General features: G+C 36.7%; 1 protein-coding gene across 5 annotated transcripts in view; it reads right to left on the bottom strand.

Moving 5' to 3' along the window:
• The window catches only part of LOC122399338 (thyrotroph embryonic factor-like), a 106,110-nt gene that overhangs the window by 5,710 nt on the left and 78,970 nt on the right, over nucleotides 1-21,430 (bottom strand). For 2 of the 5 annotated variants that reach the window (XM_043399956.1, XM_043399958.1), the window contains 4 exons: nucleotides 2,978-3,123; nucleotides 1,907-2,144; nucleotides 951-1,054; nucleotides 15-152 (listed from right to left, as the gene is read on the bottom strand). In XM_043399956.1, coding sequence (XP_043255891.1) covers nucleotides 15-152; nucleotides 951-1,054; nucleotides 1,907-2,144; nucleotides 2,978-3,123 — 626 coding nt within the window. Of the gene's footprint in view, nucleotides 1-14; nucleotides 165-950; nucleotides 1,055-1,906; nucleotides 2,145-2,977; nucleotides 3,124-21,430 lie in introns of all 5 variants that reach the window. The other 3 variants (XM_043399957.1, XM_043399959.1, XM_043399960.1) reach the window with 3 other exon arrangements.

Below are 21,430 nucleotides of genomic sequence, written 5' to 3'. Positions count from 1 at the left end.
GTGGGAAGATTTACTTCTTTCTCGAGGAAGCCGGCCCTGAGAGCGATCTGGTTCTCCTTCATGCGGCGTGCGTCCCGTGATCGTTTCGCTGCCATGTTATTCTTCCTACGACGCGCCCAGTATTTGTCATCCTTCAGGTCATCCGGAACAAACTGTGGCCACGGCAGTGGGTCATAGGAAACGGAAGGTAATTAGAACTTAGATCAGAAATGAGATAAGACTAAAAATTAGATTAGACGTCCTAGATCAGATTCAAAACATGTCCGAGCTCAAGATTTCAAGCTTAATGTTCGCGAAATTTCGTGCGATCGAAAAGTCATTTTATACATGGTAGAATTACACGATCGAACTGCCAAAATAGATACATACTACATACAGTATGTAATTTTTTCTATAAACTCATTCCAATGGAAAAATTTTATCGAAAATAAAATATGCTTGTTTTGACTACATTTTTGTATAATATTTTTAAAGTATTATATGTTCATACAAGGTATTAACCATGTTATGGAAAATTGCTTCGAGGGTTTATTGCTTTATTTTTGGATACCATGTACTCTTAGCTGATCTTGTTACAAAAGTAACCAGCCTCTTTTCGATCGTACGACGAGCGAGTATGGACCATTCCACGATAAATCGATCTCTTCGATGATACCTCGATCTTGAGAATTTTGATGATATTGAAATTATGGAGCGTTTAGTTTCCACGCGTTGAGAGAATATCTAATTTTTTCAGAACATTTGAGTAATTATTTTAGCGGGAATGATCAAAATAATAACATGGTGGACACAACGTACCACTTTCCTTTGGTATTACGAGAATTAAACTTTACCTCCAATCCTAATTTTATACAAACTAGATATTTTGATAACATTAAAATTTCTGACATCAAGCCATTGATTTAGCATGGAATGGTCCATGTAAGAAGACGAGACGAGATTAAACTCACCTGTTTCCGTGATTTCTTGATCATCGGTTGTGGTTTGAGCTCCTCGTCGGAGAAGGCTCGGGTACGTGGATCGAAATCTCGCCCCGATGAGGCCATCGAGAGCGCTACAAGAAAGCCATATTGTATTCGTGACGAGTCCTCGGAATCTGTCGCGCGGAGAAGGAATAATCAATCGACAATGTCGATGTTAGTCTAATTCAATACGATGACGCGAAAACTTCGAATAGATCATAGTCGTTGCACGTGGCCGATTCCGCGATCACGATGAGATCCCTCGTGTCTCATTCAGACCACGCCAAGTACAACAAATATTATTGCCTCGGTCAACAATTCAGGAGATATTTAATAGTACGGTCTTACAGATTCGAATTCAGCTGAAGACATTTTTCAAGAGAACAATCTTTTTATTTCTCGTCAATTTATTGCTTGATACATTGTTTATGTATTTCAAGCCAAGTGATCTTGTCCCAGCTACATATCTTAGCATACGTTCCATGCACAGTGGAAACGGCCTTCTACATAGTGCTGACGAATTCTCTGATAGTCACCTGTGAATTTTCACGCACAAGATTCTTCAGAATTGTCAAATGAACTTCCCGAACAACCTAATATATAGTTTCTCTTTACAAATTGCATAATTCCGGTAGCTTAACTTTAAAACAGTGAAGGTTGACTTGTTAATAACGTCAACCCTTGTAATTGCTTCGTATCTTTTTAGCACGTTCAATATCCGAGTCTCGTGTATTCCTTCTTCCTTATTTATAAACATAATTTACACATTTTCGAAGAAGTATCATTAGTCTTACGTATGAACGTTTAATGAAAAGGCTTATAACGTTCACCTTGTCGATGCAGTTCCAGGAATTGGTGGGGAACATTACCTTTAATGAACTTTAATTGGTAGTGGTATTTTGGGAATAGTGGAGTAGAGGGAAACTAAAGTAATGTATACTCACTGGAATCCGCGGGTGAGGGAGGGTTCATCGTGTCGGGGGAGCAACATTCGCTCGGCGAGGGTGATCTCTCACGTTTGGTGACCGGTTCCAAGTGAAGACCGGCTGGTCCCTGGTGTCCTGGTGCTTCGGTGTTGTTGATCTTGTGCAGTTGCCCGCTCTGCATCGTCCCCTGTCCGCCACCAGCTGCACCATCCACAGGAATGCCGTTCTCGGAGAGAAACTCGTCGAGATCCACGTACTGTAACAGACAACCATCGTTTCGTTTTGGTTCCTATTTCAATTTCGGTGATCGACGTAAAGCGACAGTCGCGTCGCTTATCCTTTGGAGCTCTCAAGCATTTTTAAAGTTCGTTTGCCTTCAACCGTGATCCTTTTACGATTGGTCTGAATTTTAAAACCTTATTCGACTTGGAACCTTAGAAGAATGCGTTTATAGAGATCTCAGACTTTTTTTATTTAAACACTGGTACCTCGACTTTGTACAAGTTCCTTTGACGACTTCTCTCACGAATAGTTTCATCTTGACCATGAAACACAATTGAAAATTTCTGATGGAGTTTTGTTTACTATTTACACTCGACTAGTATGGTGGTGTATGACAATCACATTCATATCGTATTCATAGTATGAGATGTATTTTATCTCTGCCAGATTTTACACTCAGGCGTCCAGTTTGTTCAACCATACACTCCTGACACAAGAATTCACAAACAGGCATTCAGATCGTTTCAATTTTTTTCTAATTTTTCGTATATTCGATGACAATTTTTACGCGTCGTATTATTACGATATTATAAAATTTGTTCTATAAAAAACGTTCGACGTTTAGAACCTATGTAAAATAGAATTAACAACGTTTCAGTTTTGTCAAAGTTCAACCGAAGCTACCATCTCTGTTCCGCGACAAAGAATAAAAGTGGTCTTCTTGACTAATTGTCATTAACAGAAATCACGATGAACGTTCTTCTTTGGTTGTTTATCAATTGTCTGGTTTATATTTTAGATCCACGCGATTGGGATTCATATTCAGCCGGGTTTATGGGCTTACCGTGTTCGCGTTTTTGTACATACATGGTTCAATACCTTCAGGTCGGCATCATAGGGCAGAGTTTTGTCCCAAAGGTTTGGGCCGAGGAAGGCGGCTTGCGCTTCCACGTTGCCCCAGAGCTCTCCATCAGCGTCCTTCTTCTCTTCCGGTCCATCCTTGCCTTGTTTCCCTGGAAACCATACAAATTTCATACTTATTACCAACAAAGTATCAGCGACAATGTTTTCTAAAATAGAGTGTCCATAAATTTTATAGATGCAAATTGTGACGTAAAATTCACATAATTTCTAGGAACTAGATCAGTTCCTTCGTGAATTTCGTAACTATAGGGTTTGTAAGTAAATGTATCTACTAATCACATTTTATTTATTACCTACACTACTATGTAAATTAGTTCATTTAGATTACATTGGAGAACTACTAAACCAATTTAGATAAAACTTCCACTGTTGCATAGCTTATTCTTCCAGTTTGAATAGTGGTTATCTAGTATTATTCTTTTTCTAATTTATCTAATAAGCCAATCATAATGTAATTTCTAAATTTCACCTCTGATTATTCATTTTCGAGATCTGAGGGGTTTCGTAGAAAAAATGCTACTATTATCTCGTTACAGTGGATCGATGACTCGTATCATTTTTTTTTTTAGTTGGAACTTATTTTCCAATAGTCCAATTCACCTAAACTAAGCGTATTTCTATACGATTCGATATCTCGACGAAGGTGGTGCATATTTTTAGGGATGATAATCTTGCACAGTAACGATCATGCTACTTGACGCCTCGGATCGAAACGCGTGCGAAAATCGAACCGCGGAACGCTCAAGGATGAACGCAGATCGAACAACGTTCATTCAAAATGGCACGGTCACGGCCTATCGCGAACAATTAACGCGGTTTTCGTGGAACAAAAAACGCGGAAGGAACGCGGCGAAATGAGAGGAAAGAGAAGAAGAAGCCGAGGTGGTCGTATCGGTGCCGGGTTGGCTCACTATTTTTGGAGGAACATCTCCAAGGCCAGCGACGGTCAGCCGCGGCTCCTTTTTTTCTTTTCTTCCACGAAGCAATCTCTGATGGCCGCGGCTTTCAACACCGTCCAAGAAAAAGGTGCAAAGCGGCGCACCGGGACGGGGAGGGAGCATGTCATCGCGTATTCTAAGGCCGAACGAGAACGTATGGTAAATTTTCTGGCCGCTCGGAGCATCAATATTGCGAGATAAAGTGGATGCAAGGGACGGTGAATACCAACAATGTACAGAGTGGTTCAATAAATGGCGTTCGAGTAATTTTCACACGTATTTCACGCTCCGAACGACTGGAATTTTCGATTTTAACGCATTAGCCACTGCTAACGAGAGTTCTTGTTTCAAAAACGAAACGAAATTACTCGTTTTCTTGATCGTTTCACAGATAATGGTATTACTTTATGCTGTTAGAGTTCTATTCTCCATATAGTAAGGAGAAAGAGCGATTAAATCAACATTATACTAACTATGAAACACGGGGGTGGTTCTGTCATGGCTTAGAAATCTTGCAATTTCTAAAATGTTTCAAAATGGCCCGGTTGTTCACGGTTCGATGCGCTTCTTTTATTTCTAACACAGTAGAACCTCCATCATCGTCGATCATCGAGACGATTGAGCATTCCGATAATGGCGTAGCAGAGCCAGAACTAGTATTTTAAAAAGCCAGTAATATACCGGTGTCTGATAAGCAACGAGCCGAAGAAGCGAGAGTCTCTTGACGGAAAATCTCGTAACGTTCTCGATGAAAAGCGAACGCGTTCCGGGACGGACGTTCTAAAAGTCCGGCAGCCATACGGAATACGCCGGGTTTCTCCGCGCACGCCAGCTAAACAACTAAACAACGACAACCCGCAATTTGGTTCAAGGCTACTCGTCGTCGCCAGCTCTGCGGAACTAATCTCACGTTGCGTGGCGGCATCGCCGACTGGAACACGGGGAAGAGGCGGTAGACGGTACGAAGAGAGGGAACAGAAACGAACGAAGGAGAGACTGAGTGTGAAATCGGAGGAGAAGCGAAGCGGAAAATGGAGAGGAGTAACGATAGCTAGGGAAACGACAAGATTGAACAAAAAAAAATCTGATCGAACGAACGGATAGCTGAGGACCATTAAAAAGACGTGGGTGAAAGCTGAGAAAAACCTCAGGAGTCTAGCTAGATCTTAACCTGGACGCAGAATTGGATATTTTGATGATCTAACAAATAATAAGAATTCCGTGTTGGATGGTAGAACTGGGTGTAGGGGAGACTGAGGTCAATAGTAATACTTTGAATTTGGAATACAATAATTGTTGTATGAAAATGTTACCTAATTATCTGATAGTATTCACTTACGGTTACTTTATTGTATGCCAAGTAATATTCAAGTTATTGGTAAAAAAATGGAAAACAGAGAAGGTGTTGCAATTGTCCCTTACCCTAGGGCGATGGTAATACACTTTTATTCTTAAAGAAATCAAGTTATTCATTAAACTAAATCATAGTATTCAACAAAGATAAAATTAATAAACATAAAGAAACTAAATATATATGAAATTTAAAAGAAAACTAAAACTATCTATGAAATAAAAATAAGAAAACTAAAATTATCTGTAATTCTAATCCTGATGGATTCTAAGTGTTTCTAAATATCACAGGAGGCTACAGAAAAAGAGTACAATGCGATTATGATATTCTAAAGCAATCATTTCCCAGTTTTCAGTCCCATGAGTTTTATTTAACTTTCTATAATAAAATTGTAGTCTGAATGACTAATCTTTTTATTCTAATTGTATAGGCTAACTCCGAATAAAAGAATTTCTTCTTCTATTACTCCTAGGAAATGGTTACTCGTCCTGCTGGTTCCCTCTTCCGAGCAGACGTTTTCTCGTCCTCGATAGATTAATGATCTTCTTCTTAGTAGATGGATCTTCTATGACTCGACGACTGAGCTTTGACGAATGAATACTTGACACTGACCGACTGATTCTTGACGAATAAATGAATGGGACGGAATGAAGTGAATGAATGTTAGGATAGATCGTTTCTCCATCTCTTCTTACGATCTTATGTGACTTCTTTAATTTCTGCTATGTTTAATTGTATTCCGTTTTGCGGGATATGTAGGTCTTTTGGAATTATCTCTAGTTTGTTTATATAATGCGTCAACGAATTGGAAATAATTTGGAGATTGTTTAGGCTTCATGAGATAAGATAAAGAGTGCACGAGTCTTTTAGACGAGTGACAGTCTTATGAGACTAAACATTCTTCTACTTCGATCAACATTAAACCTACCACTATCGGACAAATTACCGTTTTTGGAATTTTGTCTAGAATTTCTATCACACAATGTTATTTTAACACCATTTAACTTCACGACTTTCTTATAGTATACGGTGCAATGAATTTTAGAATATTCACTTCTATTCTTATTGTTTGTTTTATGAGAACGTCTTGCCTATCATGGTCATCTGACCGGTTGAATGATTTATATTTTTTTGTAAAAAACTGGACAAAATTCCTATGTATAGCGAAGACGAAAAAAAGGAATTTTCAGTGTCCACTGTCTTAAAACAGTCTAACAACGCGTATTAAAAATACTAAAAGTTTAGGCGCGCGTTGCTCTGAAACTACTCGTGCTTTTTGCATAAATGAGCGATCGTTAGGAGCGGTGAACCTTCCCCTTTAAAATGGTTTTTGGTTTTTGTCGATCGGACTTTCCGTTTTCGAGATATCGCAATTTATGTAAATGGTAATTTTTTTTAATTTGACTATCTCTGTCTTCGTCTAACGCGGTCGGACCTCCTTCTCGCACGTTGACCCACTGACCGAGTGACCGAGTGACGTAGTGTTTACTATTTACTACGAGCACGTGCGATCAACGACCTTGACAAGGCCGTAGTAAACAAACAACTTCGGACCCTTATATCTCCGTAACTAGCCACCGCATCGATGTGAAACTAAAATCGCCATATCTCCGGAACTAATAAAGCTATCGACTCGTACAAACGCTCATTTTAAAGGGCATTTCATCCCCTATCCAATGACTATAGCAGCTACTATAATTTTTACTATCTTCTATGTTTATTTTGAAATTTACTTTGACCCTATATACCCAAAACAGTTTTAACAATTTCTATTGATTATACGACCGATGTGCGATAAAACTGGATCATAAATTGTTTATTTAATTGAAAATTATACGGGGTGTTTGCATAATTATTATGCCATTTTTTTTGGAAATTGTTTTCTCTGGAATTAATTACGGTATCGACTTGAAAGGAAATTTGTTTTCAAGAGCGTTTTATCTTCCATCGAATGGAAATTACTAATTTACTAATACTATTAAAATCTTAGAAATGGGTACTACGTATAATCTGCGATATATTTACAGCTGCAGGTACGCAGAATGTAGCTAATTTTGTTACATGTATATTTTCGTTTGGTAATAGATCAAAACGCGAAGGAATATAGTCTGTATGTAAATATAGGCTTTTCATTTTATTCATTCGTACAAGTCATTGTGACTTGCTCGATATATTGAAATTGTTAACAAATGCCCACTTTTGGCATTTTCCAAAGAACAAAAAATTCATACAGGACCTTTCAGAATATTTTCCAATGAACAAAAGATAGTTTTAGACTCGTTTGTAATAACTTTCCCATTGTTTTTCTCGTCTATCGTGAACACAGAAGACGTTCGCTATAAGCAGCGGAAGAACCATCGTTCGTGGACCGTTTTTGAAAGACTCGACCGGGAATCGATCACGAACGCTGGTCTCCGATCGAGTTGACCGAGTTCCTGGTCGGTGAGGCCGCGTTACAAAACCGGAAGCACCGTAAAGGGCATTTGTTGCGGGGTAGCTGGTTCTGAATCTGGCCGGAGACGATTTCCGTTAACGGTAGAACCAGTTCTCAGCTCTGCTCTTTCGTTGCACCGAGACCGTGTCTCTAATTACTATGTTCCCTGTCCAGTCCTCTCCTCTCCTCTTCTCTTTGTCATATCACGGTCTCCCCCCACCGAGATATTTCTTTACGTAATCGACAACACGCGAGCGTTTTACCTGGCTCGAGTGAGTCACAACCGCCGCAGAAACGACAGAAAAATCGAAACGATTCGTCGCTCGTCGTCTCGCGGTAGGCACACGACGTTCAGACAGACAAAGACACGACGACGAGATGATTTTTCCTCTCCGACGCGATTTCACACGCACGGTTCATGTTCGATTCGAGTGTTGTACAGATTCATCGTCACGGAGTGTCTATTCGGACCAAGTTCCACCGAATCTAGGCAAATTTCATTCACGAACAACGAATACAAATGTTTCATCATTTTCAAAACTAATTTCCGTTTTGGTCACATTCGTGAATTCGAAACTTTCGACAAATTTTTTACACTGACATTTTTTATGAACACTTTGTGGACAATTAGAATTTTTTTACTTAAAGTTACTTAAAGAAAAAAATAGCAAATATTTACAAAGTGACCTGATAACATTGATTCAAAATAAAAAATAAAATTGTATAATATAAACTATATCCTTAACATATTTTTATATTATCGCCATGTAGTTTGCAGGGTATTGCACCCGTGAAATGTCATTAATTTTTAATTGAAATTACATTGTTCGTTTCACAGTTTTATTCATCTTTCTATCGTTCGAAGCTGCTCAACGATTTCGTTAGAAAATATCTACCGATTCCAAACAGTTTCCACTTGTTATACATACGTTACTTGTAACTCCGAACGGTCCAAACGTCGAAGAATTTTATTTACATTTCTTTTTCTTCTTCTCCTCTTCGTCTTAGGCCGTTAACCTCAAGAAATTCGCGCGAAATCGCGAGCAACGTTTCTAATTTCGCTCGTCGGTGAAATTTCAACTTGATAGGCAATATTTCGAGTCGCCGAATACAATTACCATTAACAGTCTCACGCAGTTGCGTTCCCGTATCGCGAGCATTGTGCACCCGTGGAAAAACCAACGGCTGGTTCGAGATTAGCCAGTGAAAGGGAATTGAAAATGCTTTTATTAACGAACAACCACGATTTCCGTTCATTTGCCAGTTTATCTGCGTTACATATCAATTACCCTCCACGGATTTTTGTCGTAACTTTTAATCGCGAATATTTTGTTCTTGCCTCTTTTACCAACGTTACACTTTCGTAATTTTTCACGCGTCGATTCGATTCATGGTGTCACTTCGCGTTAGTGCTCTGCCAGTGATTCTTTCATCTTGATTCTTCGAAAATAAAGACGTGAAAATATGAATTTTCCAACCGGAAAAGAATTGTTTAAAAGGAACGCTCGCCCTTCGTTTTGGGGGACAAAGATTTCTTAAATTCATAATCAACATTTTAACTTCATTTTCATACATGTTATGTTAGTTAAAAATAGGAAATTGCAGTGTTACATTTGCTAGGATCTTGTTAGCTAGTAGCAGATTTTCAAAACTATTCGTTCGATTAATTTTAAGTCTGTGCATGCTATTTCTTATTAAAAAATAAGAAAATGGCCACCTTCTGATGATAAAAATTTGTCTTCCTCGTTGAAAAATCTCAGCTTTAAATTTAGCAGTTTCAAGCAATCTTCGATATTAAGAAGCAAAGCTTTGTTGCGTGCCAAGTCAGAAAACATGGTTTCGAGAAAAATGCGTTTATAATTTCTCCACGTAGTCTAAACGCTCTTGTTTCAACACAAACCATGCAATGAAAGTTTATTATTTTCACAGTTACTTCTTATGTAGCCTATCAAAGTGTATTTTAAAAATAAACGGGAAAGTGCTTGTCTAACACTAGTTCTGGGTTAGGTCTGGGTTAATTAAGACGTTTTAGAAGCACATTTAGTGTCAATTATTCAAATGCCAAAAATTCTTTTAACACAATACTCTACATATATGAAACTTTAATAAAATTCAACAAAAGAGTCGTAATAATAGCATTTTGTTTAAATAAATTCCAACCGAAACTACAAAAAAAAGTAATAAAATGTTTGTGATTAGAGAATCCCAATCTCTTTTACTGGAAAGAGTTACATAGTCACTAGAATTTAAGTTACAAATAACTTAAATGATAAAAAATGTTTTCTTTACCTTTTTATTTCTGTAATATTCTCCTCAGTTTGTAAACGAGCAACAATCGATAGGGATCGACAGGTGTATTGTGCACATGAGTTTAAAAAGAAAAAAAAACATTAGAGAAATAAGAAACAATAACGGAGCCACTCCGCTAGCTGCGAATAAACAATCACATTTGTTTGGAGATGGTTTCCTGTAGCCTTGGTAGTCCGATACTCGGCTATTTCGGACGATTGATTCAATACGAAGTGAAACTGAAGTCCGTGATCAAGGTCTAACTAGCGATCGAATTTATAAGTCCAACCCTATAGGAACGAACTACTAAATCCTATCTAAATTCTAAATAATAATAAACACCATACGTGTAACGAATATTATAAATTTTTTACAATGATTCCTCGATCGTTCAACCTAATGGGATAAAGAATAATTTCCTTGTAATGGCAAAAAATATGAAAGAAATTCATAAAAAAAATCGCAAAATAAATTGAGCTACAGGAAGTAATAAGATTATAATGAGAAGAAATTGAACCAGTAAAAGTGTGAAAATAAACGTTAGAAAATATTAGGTAATATAAATAATTAAAAAAATAATGGTTATTTAGGTTGTAAATTTACAATGACGAATACTATTTTTCCAGAATTTCGGTCCAAAAATAAAGAAGAGTTAGTTATTTATTTTGTCTCTATTACAGATCAAACTCATCTAATTTTATGTTTCAAAGTAATTTCGTTTTGGCCGAGAATTTTTTTGCCAGGAGTAATTTACATTGGGTAATTTCTCAGTAAAAATCAATCATCATTTATCTTGTCGAGTGTTATCTTGCGACAGATTCCAATGTGACATATTATTAGAAGTAGCGCAATAATAAAATTAAACATAGAAATACGGGGAATATGGTAAACAAAGAAACGAGAAAATCTCGCGACATAGTCGACCACAAATGACAAGTTGTCTCGTCCTTCGCAGTTAACAAGTTAAAAGTTTTATTGCATTTGTATGTTTACTAATGAACAGAACTTGTGCAGCAACCTGTTAGAATGCATGTCTTTGCCGGCACTCGTTCGAATAATTAACGAACGGTATCGCGAGTCAGCGATGACGTCAGAGGGAATACATATTTCAATTGACAACTCGATGTTTTATCGCGCTCGGCTAACCGCTATTTTTCCACGGTCTTCGCGTAAAAGAAGAGAAGGAAAAAAAATGGCTCTGACTTATGATCTGTAAATCTCGCGTCGTCGTCCGGTGTCCCGATGATTTACACGCGCGGTAAGCCACTGTCATCTTCGTTGACGAACGGTTCGTAAACCACGTTACCTTAAAAATCTATTAACCTCGTGGCTCGATAATTGCGCTGTACTTATTGTCCGAGGAGCGGACGCAATTTTACGATCAGGGCTGCCAATAACACTTTGCCAGCCCACAAATTACGCTTTATTGAATGTTCGTTTCTCTCGTTTCACGCTTAAAAATGGTATAAAGATCACTGGGGATGCGCAACGCGACGCACGTATTATTCATTTCGGAGAAAGTGAACAGTTTCGCGGGTATCTGACACTTTGAATTAATTTCCTCCGACTCTTAATCATTTCTTTCTGATCCGTAATCATATGGCTACATAGATTCACGAAACCTAATATTACTGTCGCAGGATGAATGAGAACAACGTAACTTGTTCCATTGAATTTTACTACGAAGTTCAGAACTCTGGTTATTAAACATTTTAGTGTCTAAAAAATTTTATTAAGTTTATTTGACTGGTGCAATGTAGTTTACAATAGAAGAATCTTAGATACATCATTGATCTTTGCATACAGTATGTCCTTATTTTATTTCAGAATATGTTCAAAACAATTACGATTAATTTTCATAAATTCATCTATTATATTTGAAAAATTATTGAGAACAGAGACATTATTTTGAGTATTTTCTCAAATAAAATACATGGCCATTTTTATCGAAACACGTAAATTGATACGTGAATGTTGTAGTTTAAAATCATTGGTCAACATATTACATAAGTTTGAATTTGTTTTAATCGGCTACAATAGTATGATAAATCTCCAGAAAATTATTTGTTTACTATAACGTTTCTCTTTCCCAAACTATTTTTCCATAATACATTATATAAAAAATAAATTAAATACTTAAGGTACTCAAGTTAGACATTCCGTGCAATTATAGCGATAACGATAATAATAGAAAGGTTTCGAGCGATTCGAAGCACAAACAAGAAGTTGGAGGAAAGTGTAAACAGAAAAATTTCACTTTTGGAGTTCGCGGAAAAGCCTAACGGGCTTACGTAATGTCCGAGCAAAAGTTTGCAAACGAGGATCCCGGGATCCTCGGACTGCCGGAAGTACCTACGTGCTCCTGCGTGTGTTCTTTAAAATGCTTTCTCTTTTCGAGTACGCTCCAATTAGCGTGGTCTTCTCTAATTACCGACACGCTCGCTAGATGATTGCACAGTGGAAAAGGAAAACGATTACGATACAGGATAGTCCGCTTCGAGCTACTTCTGCTCGAACCTCGATACCCACAAAAACCGACTTTGGAAACTTATTCTGGATTTTTGACTACTTCGTTCAGAGTTAGTTCAAAACTATCAAATTATTTTAACCCTCTTCCAGGGGACTGTTGGGACCATCTGGGTCTATTTGGAACCATGCAAACTAATTCTTTCAGAATCGTAAAATTTTTAATAAATAATAGCAAGCTTGTAGAACGAAATTAATAAATAAAGAATTTACAAATGCAATAATACAAAAATTTAATCAGAATTCTTGTACGTTAATATGTATTTTTAGTAATAATATTTTGGAGGATGGTACTGCAAGTATAATATTATTAAAGCAATAATAGTATACTATCTTCTAAACTATATTTCGACCAGTTTTTCGACGTGCGCGTTTACGTTACTATCTCTAGTTTTTAGCGACCTTATTGTCGGTATCGTTCAGTCCGTTTACAACGAGGCTATGTTGTTGCTAGAATGTTCACCACCTCGTTCATGCTCCTCGTTTACGAACGAACAGAATTGGAACGAACTTTATTTTAACTCAAACCAACGTGTATTTTGTTTAAAACAAAGCACACATACGTATTCTGTTAATTTATCCATTGGTGACACAATTTTATTTCAATTATTAGTAGCTGTATTTTCACAATTTTGGATACTGTTTTTTCTTTTTTTTTTTTGATAATTTAACGACGTTATTTGTTGAAACTAAAAATAATGGAAAAGTTGAGAGTAATGTGGCGACACTTTCCGCGCTCGCCAACAGAGGGCTACGCTCTCTCGCAAGTACTCGACTGATCACCTAATCCTACATGCATATATATATATTTCGTGACCTGTCATCGCATGTCAGACTCAAAACGAAACGCTACCCTCACCTTTCCTTTTTTGGAAATTTTTTTTTGAAAAAAAATGTGCATTGTGACATAAAAGCAAAGCACAATCAATCACCTGTTTCTGTTAATAAATACCATCTGTGGAAGGAAAGAAGATGACAGTTTTCTATCGAATCCAATACTTGTCTAACGCGAATGTTTTAATTATTTACATAAAGAAAATTGAAAAGGAAGGTAATTCATGGATCATCAGGGTTGGATAAAAGAACGCGTTTCTTTTCGATTACAAGAACTTCAGATTACAAGTTATTCCAGTTTTGTGTTTATATAGCCGTGTCAGTTTTCATTCTGCGAAATGCGCGATAGATTGGCGTTTTTATAAAGCTTCGACCACAAAACGTGCTGTTCGTTCGTTCGAGCGGCTTAATACAGGTGTATACAGGTGTGCCGCAAGGACATATGCGACCAGCAATTAAGGTAATAGGTATCTACATACACAATCGACACGTTTCCCGTCGATTTTATAGTCGCTTTTGCGATAGAAAACGATGGCAAAAGATACCAAACACCTAGTCAATTTGGCAACTGTGCTCCTAGCAAATATAGTTATGATATTCAAGATCTTCCCTTCAAAATATTTCGAACGGAATTAATGTTTACCTTGACGCAATAAAATTAATAGTTCTTAACACTTCACAGTTTTCTACGTACAACACTACATTTGTAGTGTCATTTCTTTGGTAAGATGATCTTTTACAGTTCTAACGCGTTGATTTGAACAACGTGTCTTTAAAACACTTACTATAAATGAATTTAAATATCTATAAATTGTTAAATAATATCATTGACGTTAGTGTGTCCTTCATCAAATAATGGAAACCAGAGAAGAAGCCGTCGATCGACAAATTGACCAAAATTATTTTCCATTCATTACATAATCGTAATAACAGAGAAAACACAGCAAAAACAAAATAATAACAATGTATCCTCGGTGTAAAAGGCGGGATTTAGCAATAGGCAGTTATTAAATTATTAGAAGAAATTTTTTTTACTCAGATGTAGATGGTTCTTAAGTGCAAAAACTTCAAGTCTCGTATTGCAAAATGGTAAATGACATTTCGAGTTCTTTTTGCACGGAGAATTTGCATGACTCGTCCCCGCGTCCTATTCTTTCGAAGGACCCTGTGTTTTCACGAGTCACTCGATTCCAACTAAACGATACTTGGCTATCAGATCGATTTGTATTCGCGCGTATCGAACTTGACGGTATCGTTAGCCGCGTCGCGAATGTTGCGATTATAAATTACGAACTCGCGCGTAACGGGTTGAAACGCAGCGAGCCACGAATGCGTCCTTGGCCGCTCCTCTGATAGCCTCCAGACCTCCTGGAAATCGTTTCCTATCCCGCTCGGATGCACACGAGCGTGCAACGAAACGTTCGCGGACTGCACTCCCGCAGGAACATCCAGCCGAGTCACACGTGTCGTTCGTTGCGCATCGAATCACGCGAGATTCGATATCATAGTCACCGATTTCCTCTTTCCTTCTGAAACTCGAATCATTTCAACCTCGAAGAATCGATTTCTGCGACGTTCGGACTCCTAGTTTGATCAACGAACAAAGAAAACAATTTCTAGTCGTTCGTAGCGCCGGGTTCGTCGCTTCCCGTACTCGCCGCCAGAGGGACCGTTCCTCTCGCAAGCACTCGACCGACCTTATAAATATAGGATAATCATTCACGTTCATCGAACTCGGAATACACCTCTTTGGATTTGTCTCAGTGTTGTTACTTTCTGAAGAAAAAATATTCCATTTAAGAAAATTAGATTGACCTTCAGATCTCCTTCATTATTCCACCCAGAAGAAAACAATTAGTACTACAAACAACTTTTTTAATAACTACAACTCCTTCTGAGATATCCTGTTATGCTCACTTAAACAAGACACTCTGTATATTAAATCAACAACGAAATTTATCTTTATTTTTTTCGAACTCCATCAACGTATTCGTGAGAGTTTTCTGATTAGAATGAGATCTAAAAAATTAGACATAAAAGTGGAGAAGCAGAAGTTATTTCTCCATTCGTCAAAAGGAATTCCCCACTGTGTAAAACTTTCTTCCTTATTAAACTTTTACTCGAAGCAGTTTTCAGAATAATGCTAAAATTGTGATGAATAGACACGCTACTATTACGCCTTAAACATTGAGATTAGGTTTCCAAGTAGCCATCGGCAAGTACCCTGCCTTTGCACAATTATGTATATGGATACGTTCGTGTGATACGTACACTTTCTTCCAATTTGCATAATAAAGACATAACAATAATAATAATACTCAGATTTTATTTCAAGATAATACATGTTGCTTACTTTTATTGCTACTCGGCGCTTATGAACGTTATCTTCACAAATATGAACAACAAATCGAGTGTTTAGAATCAATCTTGCATGTTTTTTTTTCACACCCGTTTGCAGGTCAAATGTACGCCAGTGTCGTTGTTGATAAAATTAATAATAGTTTTCGTGATTTCAAACGACCAATTATAGTTAATCAAATATGTGCAATTTGCATGGAAATTATACTGTATTATCTTGAAATATGGCTGACCACGCAAGAATAATTTTAAACCCCTCAGTCTATAATTATATAAAAATTCTTTCTTTTAAAAGTTGCCTAAAAGCGATACTTCTAAATGAGCATAGCCTGGTATATTATTTGTAAAAATGGCCAGTAATGGCGGATAAAAGGGGGGTTAAGCCGTCCCCACCCCATCAAGAAAATCTTTCTTTATTCATCGATAAACATTCAACAATTATCAAGACTTTGATACCTCAATTTCGATTTATTATTTGTAGGGGTGGGATTTCCGAGATTTCGAAATTTTTTCGTGATTTATTATTAGTTCCCACCCTCTTTGAGCTCTTCTATCGAGGCAGGTCGGTTCTTCTAGTTCTCACTCACAATAACTTTTTAACGAAGCCTTAATCAACAAATTAGTGTTCTTGATTTTCCTCTTATTTCGACCTCTAGGATCTCTCATTAATATTTTTCTCAGAGATGTATAAGTATAAATGGATACAGCTGGATCACGCATCTGCTTTATTAATTTTTATACGTTTCCTTCCATAAGGCATCGATGATTTAACACCAAAAGCGACGAGGTGCAAACAACTTTGCGACTTAGTCAGCGTCGACTCTTATTTCTGAACTCTTGTATCATCCATCCTCGTGAGAATTGTGTTTAACACCGATGATTAAGCAGGGTAGATGTTTTTTGCACGGCAGAACACGTTGTCTTAAAATCGCTACAGGGTACTGGCTCGTTCGAATGCAAAAAGGCGAGTCCTGGTAGCTCGTCAATCACGCGCGGAAGTGGACTTGCCAAGGAAGAGTAGCGACCTGTTGGTCGATGGGTTTTTCCAAGCCCCACACCGTAAACCTGTCCACATGAAATAATTCACGCCTGGTTGCGTTTATGCTTCGCTTTCGTTATCGCGCGCGAACTTCGCGGCCGACAAGAAACTGGTCACGGCGAAATGACTAGAAGTTAATCTTTAAGGACGGATTAGCCGATGAAATTTAATGAACAGACGAACCAAGTTCATTTCAAGTAAACTCGTACTCAGTTTCAGTTACGAAGTCGTTAGTCACGTCTCTGTAAAGTTGTCCCATAAGATCTTAGAATAAATGTATGATTTTAAGAATTTTATTCAGACAGGAATAACCAATTGTCTTGTTAATAATAATGGAGACTATATTAATTAAAATCATTTGTATTATAATGTAATATATTAACCTTTCTGTAGTAAAATCTGTGTTTTTAAAAATGTAGAAAGTCTTTTCGTTTTAATTTGAAGAACTAGAGCACCATTTCTTTTTCTTTTTAAAGTAGTTTCGACCTCGAAAATAGGTTATTCTCAGAAACAAAATGCACACAGTTTCTTACGTTAATCCCTACATTTGGTACACGTTTGGATTATTATATACACTAATATGTTTAGAATATAGTGTGAAGATAAAACAATAAATAACTAAACTTTAAAGCCACATTTTTTTAAGTATAAAAGATTCTAACATTTGGTTTAAAGAAAAAAGCTACACATTTTAAGACATTTTTTCGTATAAAGGGTATTCCCATAGAATGTGGTCAATATCTTGACTTTCTCAACCGCAGGAGCATTTAGGATTATCTACAACGTTAATTTTAGCTAGAGAGAACGCAAAGCCTATAATACTCGGACCTAATTTTATTAACAGTAGTAATCACTTCGTCGTTTAATCATGGAAGTAAATAAATTTTTACCCTTGTGTCGACCATGAAATCGTTAGTATTAATCCAAACTGTTCTTTTACAGCCTTTTCTAAGATCCATAAAAGGAATCTTTACGTCGAATCTAAGCGCTACATCTCAAGAGGTACTCTTAGCAAAGTTATCAGCTATTTCGTTACCATGAATTCCTATGTGAGGAGGTAATCCAGTAAAATTCGATTCAGTTTGTGGAAGGATTAGTTTAAAAAAGACAAAATAACGTTGAAATCTCCAAGCTATAGTTTGCAAATTACTTTTCCACGTATCGTGTTCAAAGTTAGATCTTGATCATATGTTTTTAAACGTTGTTTGCAAGCCAGTATCGTTTCGAAAGGCATACGCGTTACCTAGGGGACGATTTAACCCCCTATCACGTCTCTGAGACGTAATTGTAAGCTAAGGGTTAAGGAACACACGTTTACACATTTCCCTCCCCCTTTTACGTTTAAACGCAACGAATCGACTCGAAATACGAAGCAACCCGCTGGTTTCGTTGTCGTCATACGGCTTTCGAGCTTTGTCCAGTTGGCAATAAACGTTCCACCCGTGTTACGGCGGGAATATTTCAAAGGGTACTCGTAAAATGCTCGCCAGACCATAGCTATCGTGTCCAAAGTCTGTCCCCTTTTCTCCAGCGTTTAGACGTCGACGCGATCGCAATTAACATGACTCGATTATTCCGGCTGGCTTAATCTTTTTGTATTTTTGTCTTCGCGAGCCGAACGGGCGATCCGCTAGAAATCATAAACGCGCGCCGTATAAACCGGGTGATCCAAGTTTCTCTTCGTCGATGTCCGGAGGAGAACGGAAGGAGGGGCGAGACGCAGAAGGAGGGGAGGTGGCCGAGGAAAAAGAATTTGGTAAGAACGAAAACTTTCCCTCGCGCACACAAGCGCGCCGAACGAGACACACATTTCCTGATACACCGAAACGGTACACACCGCGATCCACGAGGAAACGGGAACAAATAGCGGTACGAACGAAAGAGAATCACTCGAGGTCGTTGTTTAACCCGATGGACACCGGAATCATCCTTTTTCCAAAATCGATATTCACTTTCTTTCCACCCGCGATCGATCTGCTCGAACATTTACAATTCTTTCGATCGAAATCGACGACCAAACCCTTTTCTGGGTATTAAAGCAATTCATAAGGGTTTGTTTAATTCGACTAAATTTAATATTCTTTTTATTTTATGTTAATTAACTAAAAAAACGCCTTTCTTCGCAATATACGTATACATAAATTTGAATTATTTTTAAGGTTTATTTATTTCTTTCTATGCATCGATAAGTATGCATTATTAATATTGTAGCTTGTATCGTATATGATTTTGAAAAATAGTGTATTAATTTTGTCTTAACATTTGGTGTTTATATACATTTCTGTATTACAATGAATTATTTATTTTGATCGATAGAATGGATGAAATATTCCATTTCCCTGTAGTGGATTTTATTAAAAAGTGATACTAAATTCTAATATTATAGGAAATATCAATTTTAAACATCAATATTCAAACACATAAAATTCGTGTTTCCAAGGCACCGGAAATCTACGTTTGCTGTCTCCGTAAATTACTTTTTAGAATTCTACGGACTCGACTTTCCCCATACAAAATGCTTATCAATGAGCATTTCACTCCGATAAAGGCAACATAAAAAGAGAGCAACGTTTTACCTTGACAAACACTATCTTCAGCGTTTGCAGGCGTGTCTCTTTTTACTTAGTTTCTCGAACAAATTGTTTCTTTAACTTCGAAAATGTCATCTGGCTTTCTACTATTGCCCCCTCCTCCTCCTTCAAATAAAAAAGTACTCAATAAAATAAAGATCCAATTTGAATGCAGCTAGACGTAAAAGATTAGAATATTTGAAATTGACAGAGACCGCGGAACAACCGAAGGAATGTTATTGCTTCTTTTAAGTTATCTCTATCAAGATGAAATTGTCATTGATAAACATTTCGTATGGAGAAAGTTAGATTTATAGCATATTTTGAAGTAATTTACGAGAACACCGGATACACGATGCTCATAATCATTCAAACGATAGCGACTTTTAGCTTCGGGCATATATTTATTCTTCGTGTTTTGAATTTCATTCGCCAAAACAGGAATGCGTTTTCTAACGCCACGAAACGAATAAAAATAATTATGAATTTTGGAAGTTGACATTTATTATAAATTGGAACTGGGTTGCATCAAATATTAAGAAGTCTGTATACGTTAAAGAGAAACCAGACTCTTATAAAATTATATAGCACGAATTTATTATGTTTAATTCCTGTTTTATTTTTACTTGCCAAACCTGATTAACGTTGAAACAGAAAGTTATTAATCCTTACTTTCTCGACAATGTTTATTTCGCCTTAGCCTTAGAATCGTTTCAACAGTTTATTTGTGGGGAATTTAGATTAAATTTAAGGTTGAAACAAACATTTCAGTAGTAACAGCAAACAATGCTACATTTAACTTTTTTTTGTAATTATTTTAGTTACCAGCACTATGCTTATTTTTATTTTTATGGATTCATTATTTACTTAATACTATACTTCATACTCTATGCAATTCTAGCAAAATAAAGACGTTACCATGATTATTTAACCGATATTCTTAACCTCCTTGAAGACGAAGTATTTTTTTCAGTTAAATAAAAATTTGAATTCATATTTTAAGCAGTGATATCATTTTCTACTGAAGATTCTCTGTTATATCGATGAAAAATATGATTAGAAATATATATTTGCAATTATGGTTGTCGCTTCCGTGTTACAATATTTTATGTAACTTAAAAACCTAATGCATAGGTATGTGTCAGTATCTTCAAAGAGGTTAACCTTCTTGCTTCACTCGCTTACTGTATTCTAGGTCAAGTAACTAACTGAAATAGCTGTACTTCGCCTTTGCACCTGTATACTTATCTCTAGTTGTGCATGATATCCACCACAGAAAACAATATAATAACGTGCATTAAATAAAATTTGAAATTTAATTACGTGTATTAATAAAATTTATTTAGGCACCTTCTCGAATTTTTTTCTCAAAAGTGCGTAGGATTTCGGGGGTATGTGTATTCACCAAAAATGATTATAATTGACCCTTGCAGCCGAAAATAATTTTTCCAGATCGATTTGAAATTTTTTAATTTTGTCGAAAAGTTTCATACCTTCTCGAATTTTTTTCTCGAAAGTGGGTAGGATTTCGAGAATATGTCTATTCACCAAAAATGCTTGTAATTGAGCTCCCTAGCTAAAAATAATTTTTTTAAAACGATTTGAAAAATTTTCATTTTGTCGAAAAGTATCATACCTTCCCGAATTTTTTTCTCGAAAGTGGGTAGGATTTCGAGAATATGTCTATTCACCAAAAATGCTGGTAATTGAGTTCCCTAGCTAAAAATAATTTTTTTAAAACGATTTGAAAAATTTTAATTTTGTCGAAAAATTTCAACACCTACTCGATTTTTTTTCTCGAAAGTGGATAGGATTTCGGGGGTATGTGTAATGACTAAAAATGATTGTAATTGACCCCCGCAACCGAAAATAATTTTTCCAGAACGATTTGAGATTTTTGAATTTAATTGTTAATAACTTTTTAACGAAGCCTCCATCAACAAATTGGTATTCTTGATTTTCGCCTTATTTTGGCCTCTAGAATCTCCCATTATAATTTTTCCCAGGGGTGGCCGAACACCGTGTATACATAGAAAATAAAAATAATACATTTATGA

This window comes from Colletes gigas, unplaced genomic scaffold (assembly GCF_013123115.1).
Source record: "Colletes gigas isolate AHSC1104 unplaced genomic scaffold, ASM1312311v1 Colletes_gigas_Sc00013, whole genome shotgun sequence".
NCBI classification, from domain to species: Eukaryota; Metazoa; Arthropoda; class Insecta; order Hymenoptera; family Colletidae; genus Colletes; species Colletes gigas.
This window is presented reverse-complemented; position numbering and strand designations above follow the sequence as displayed.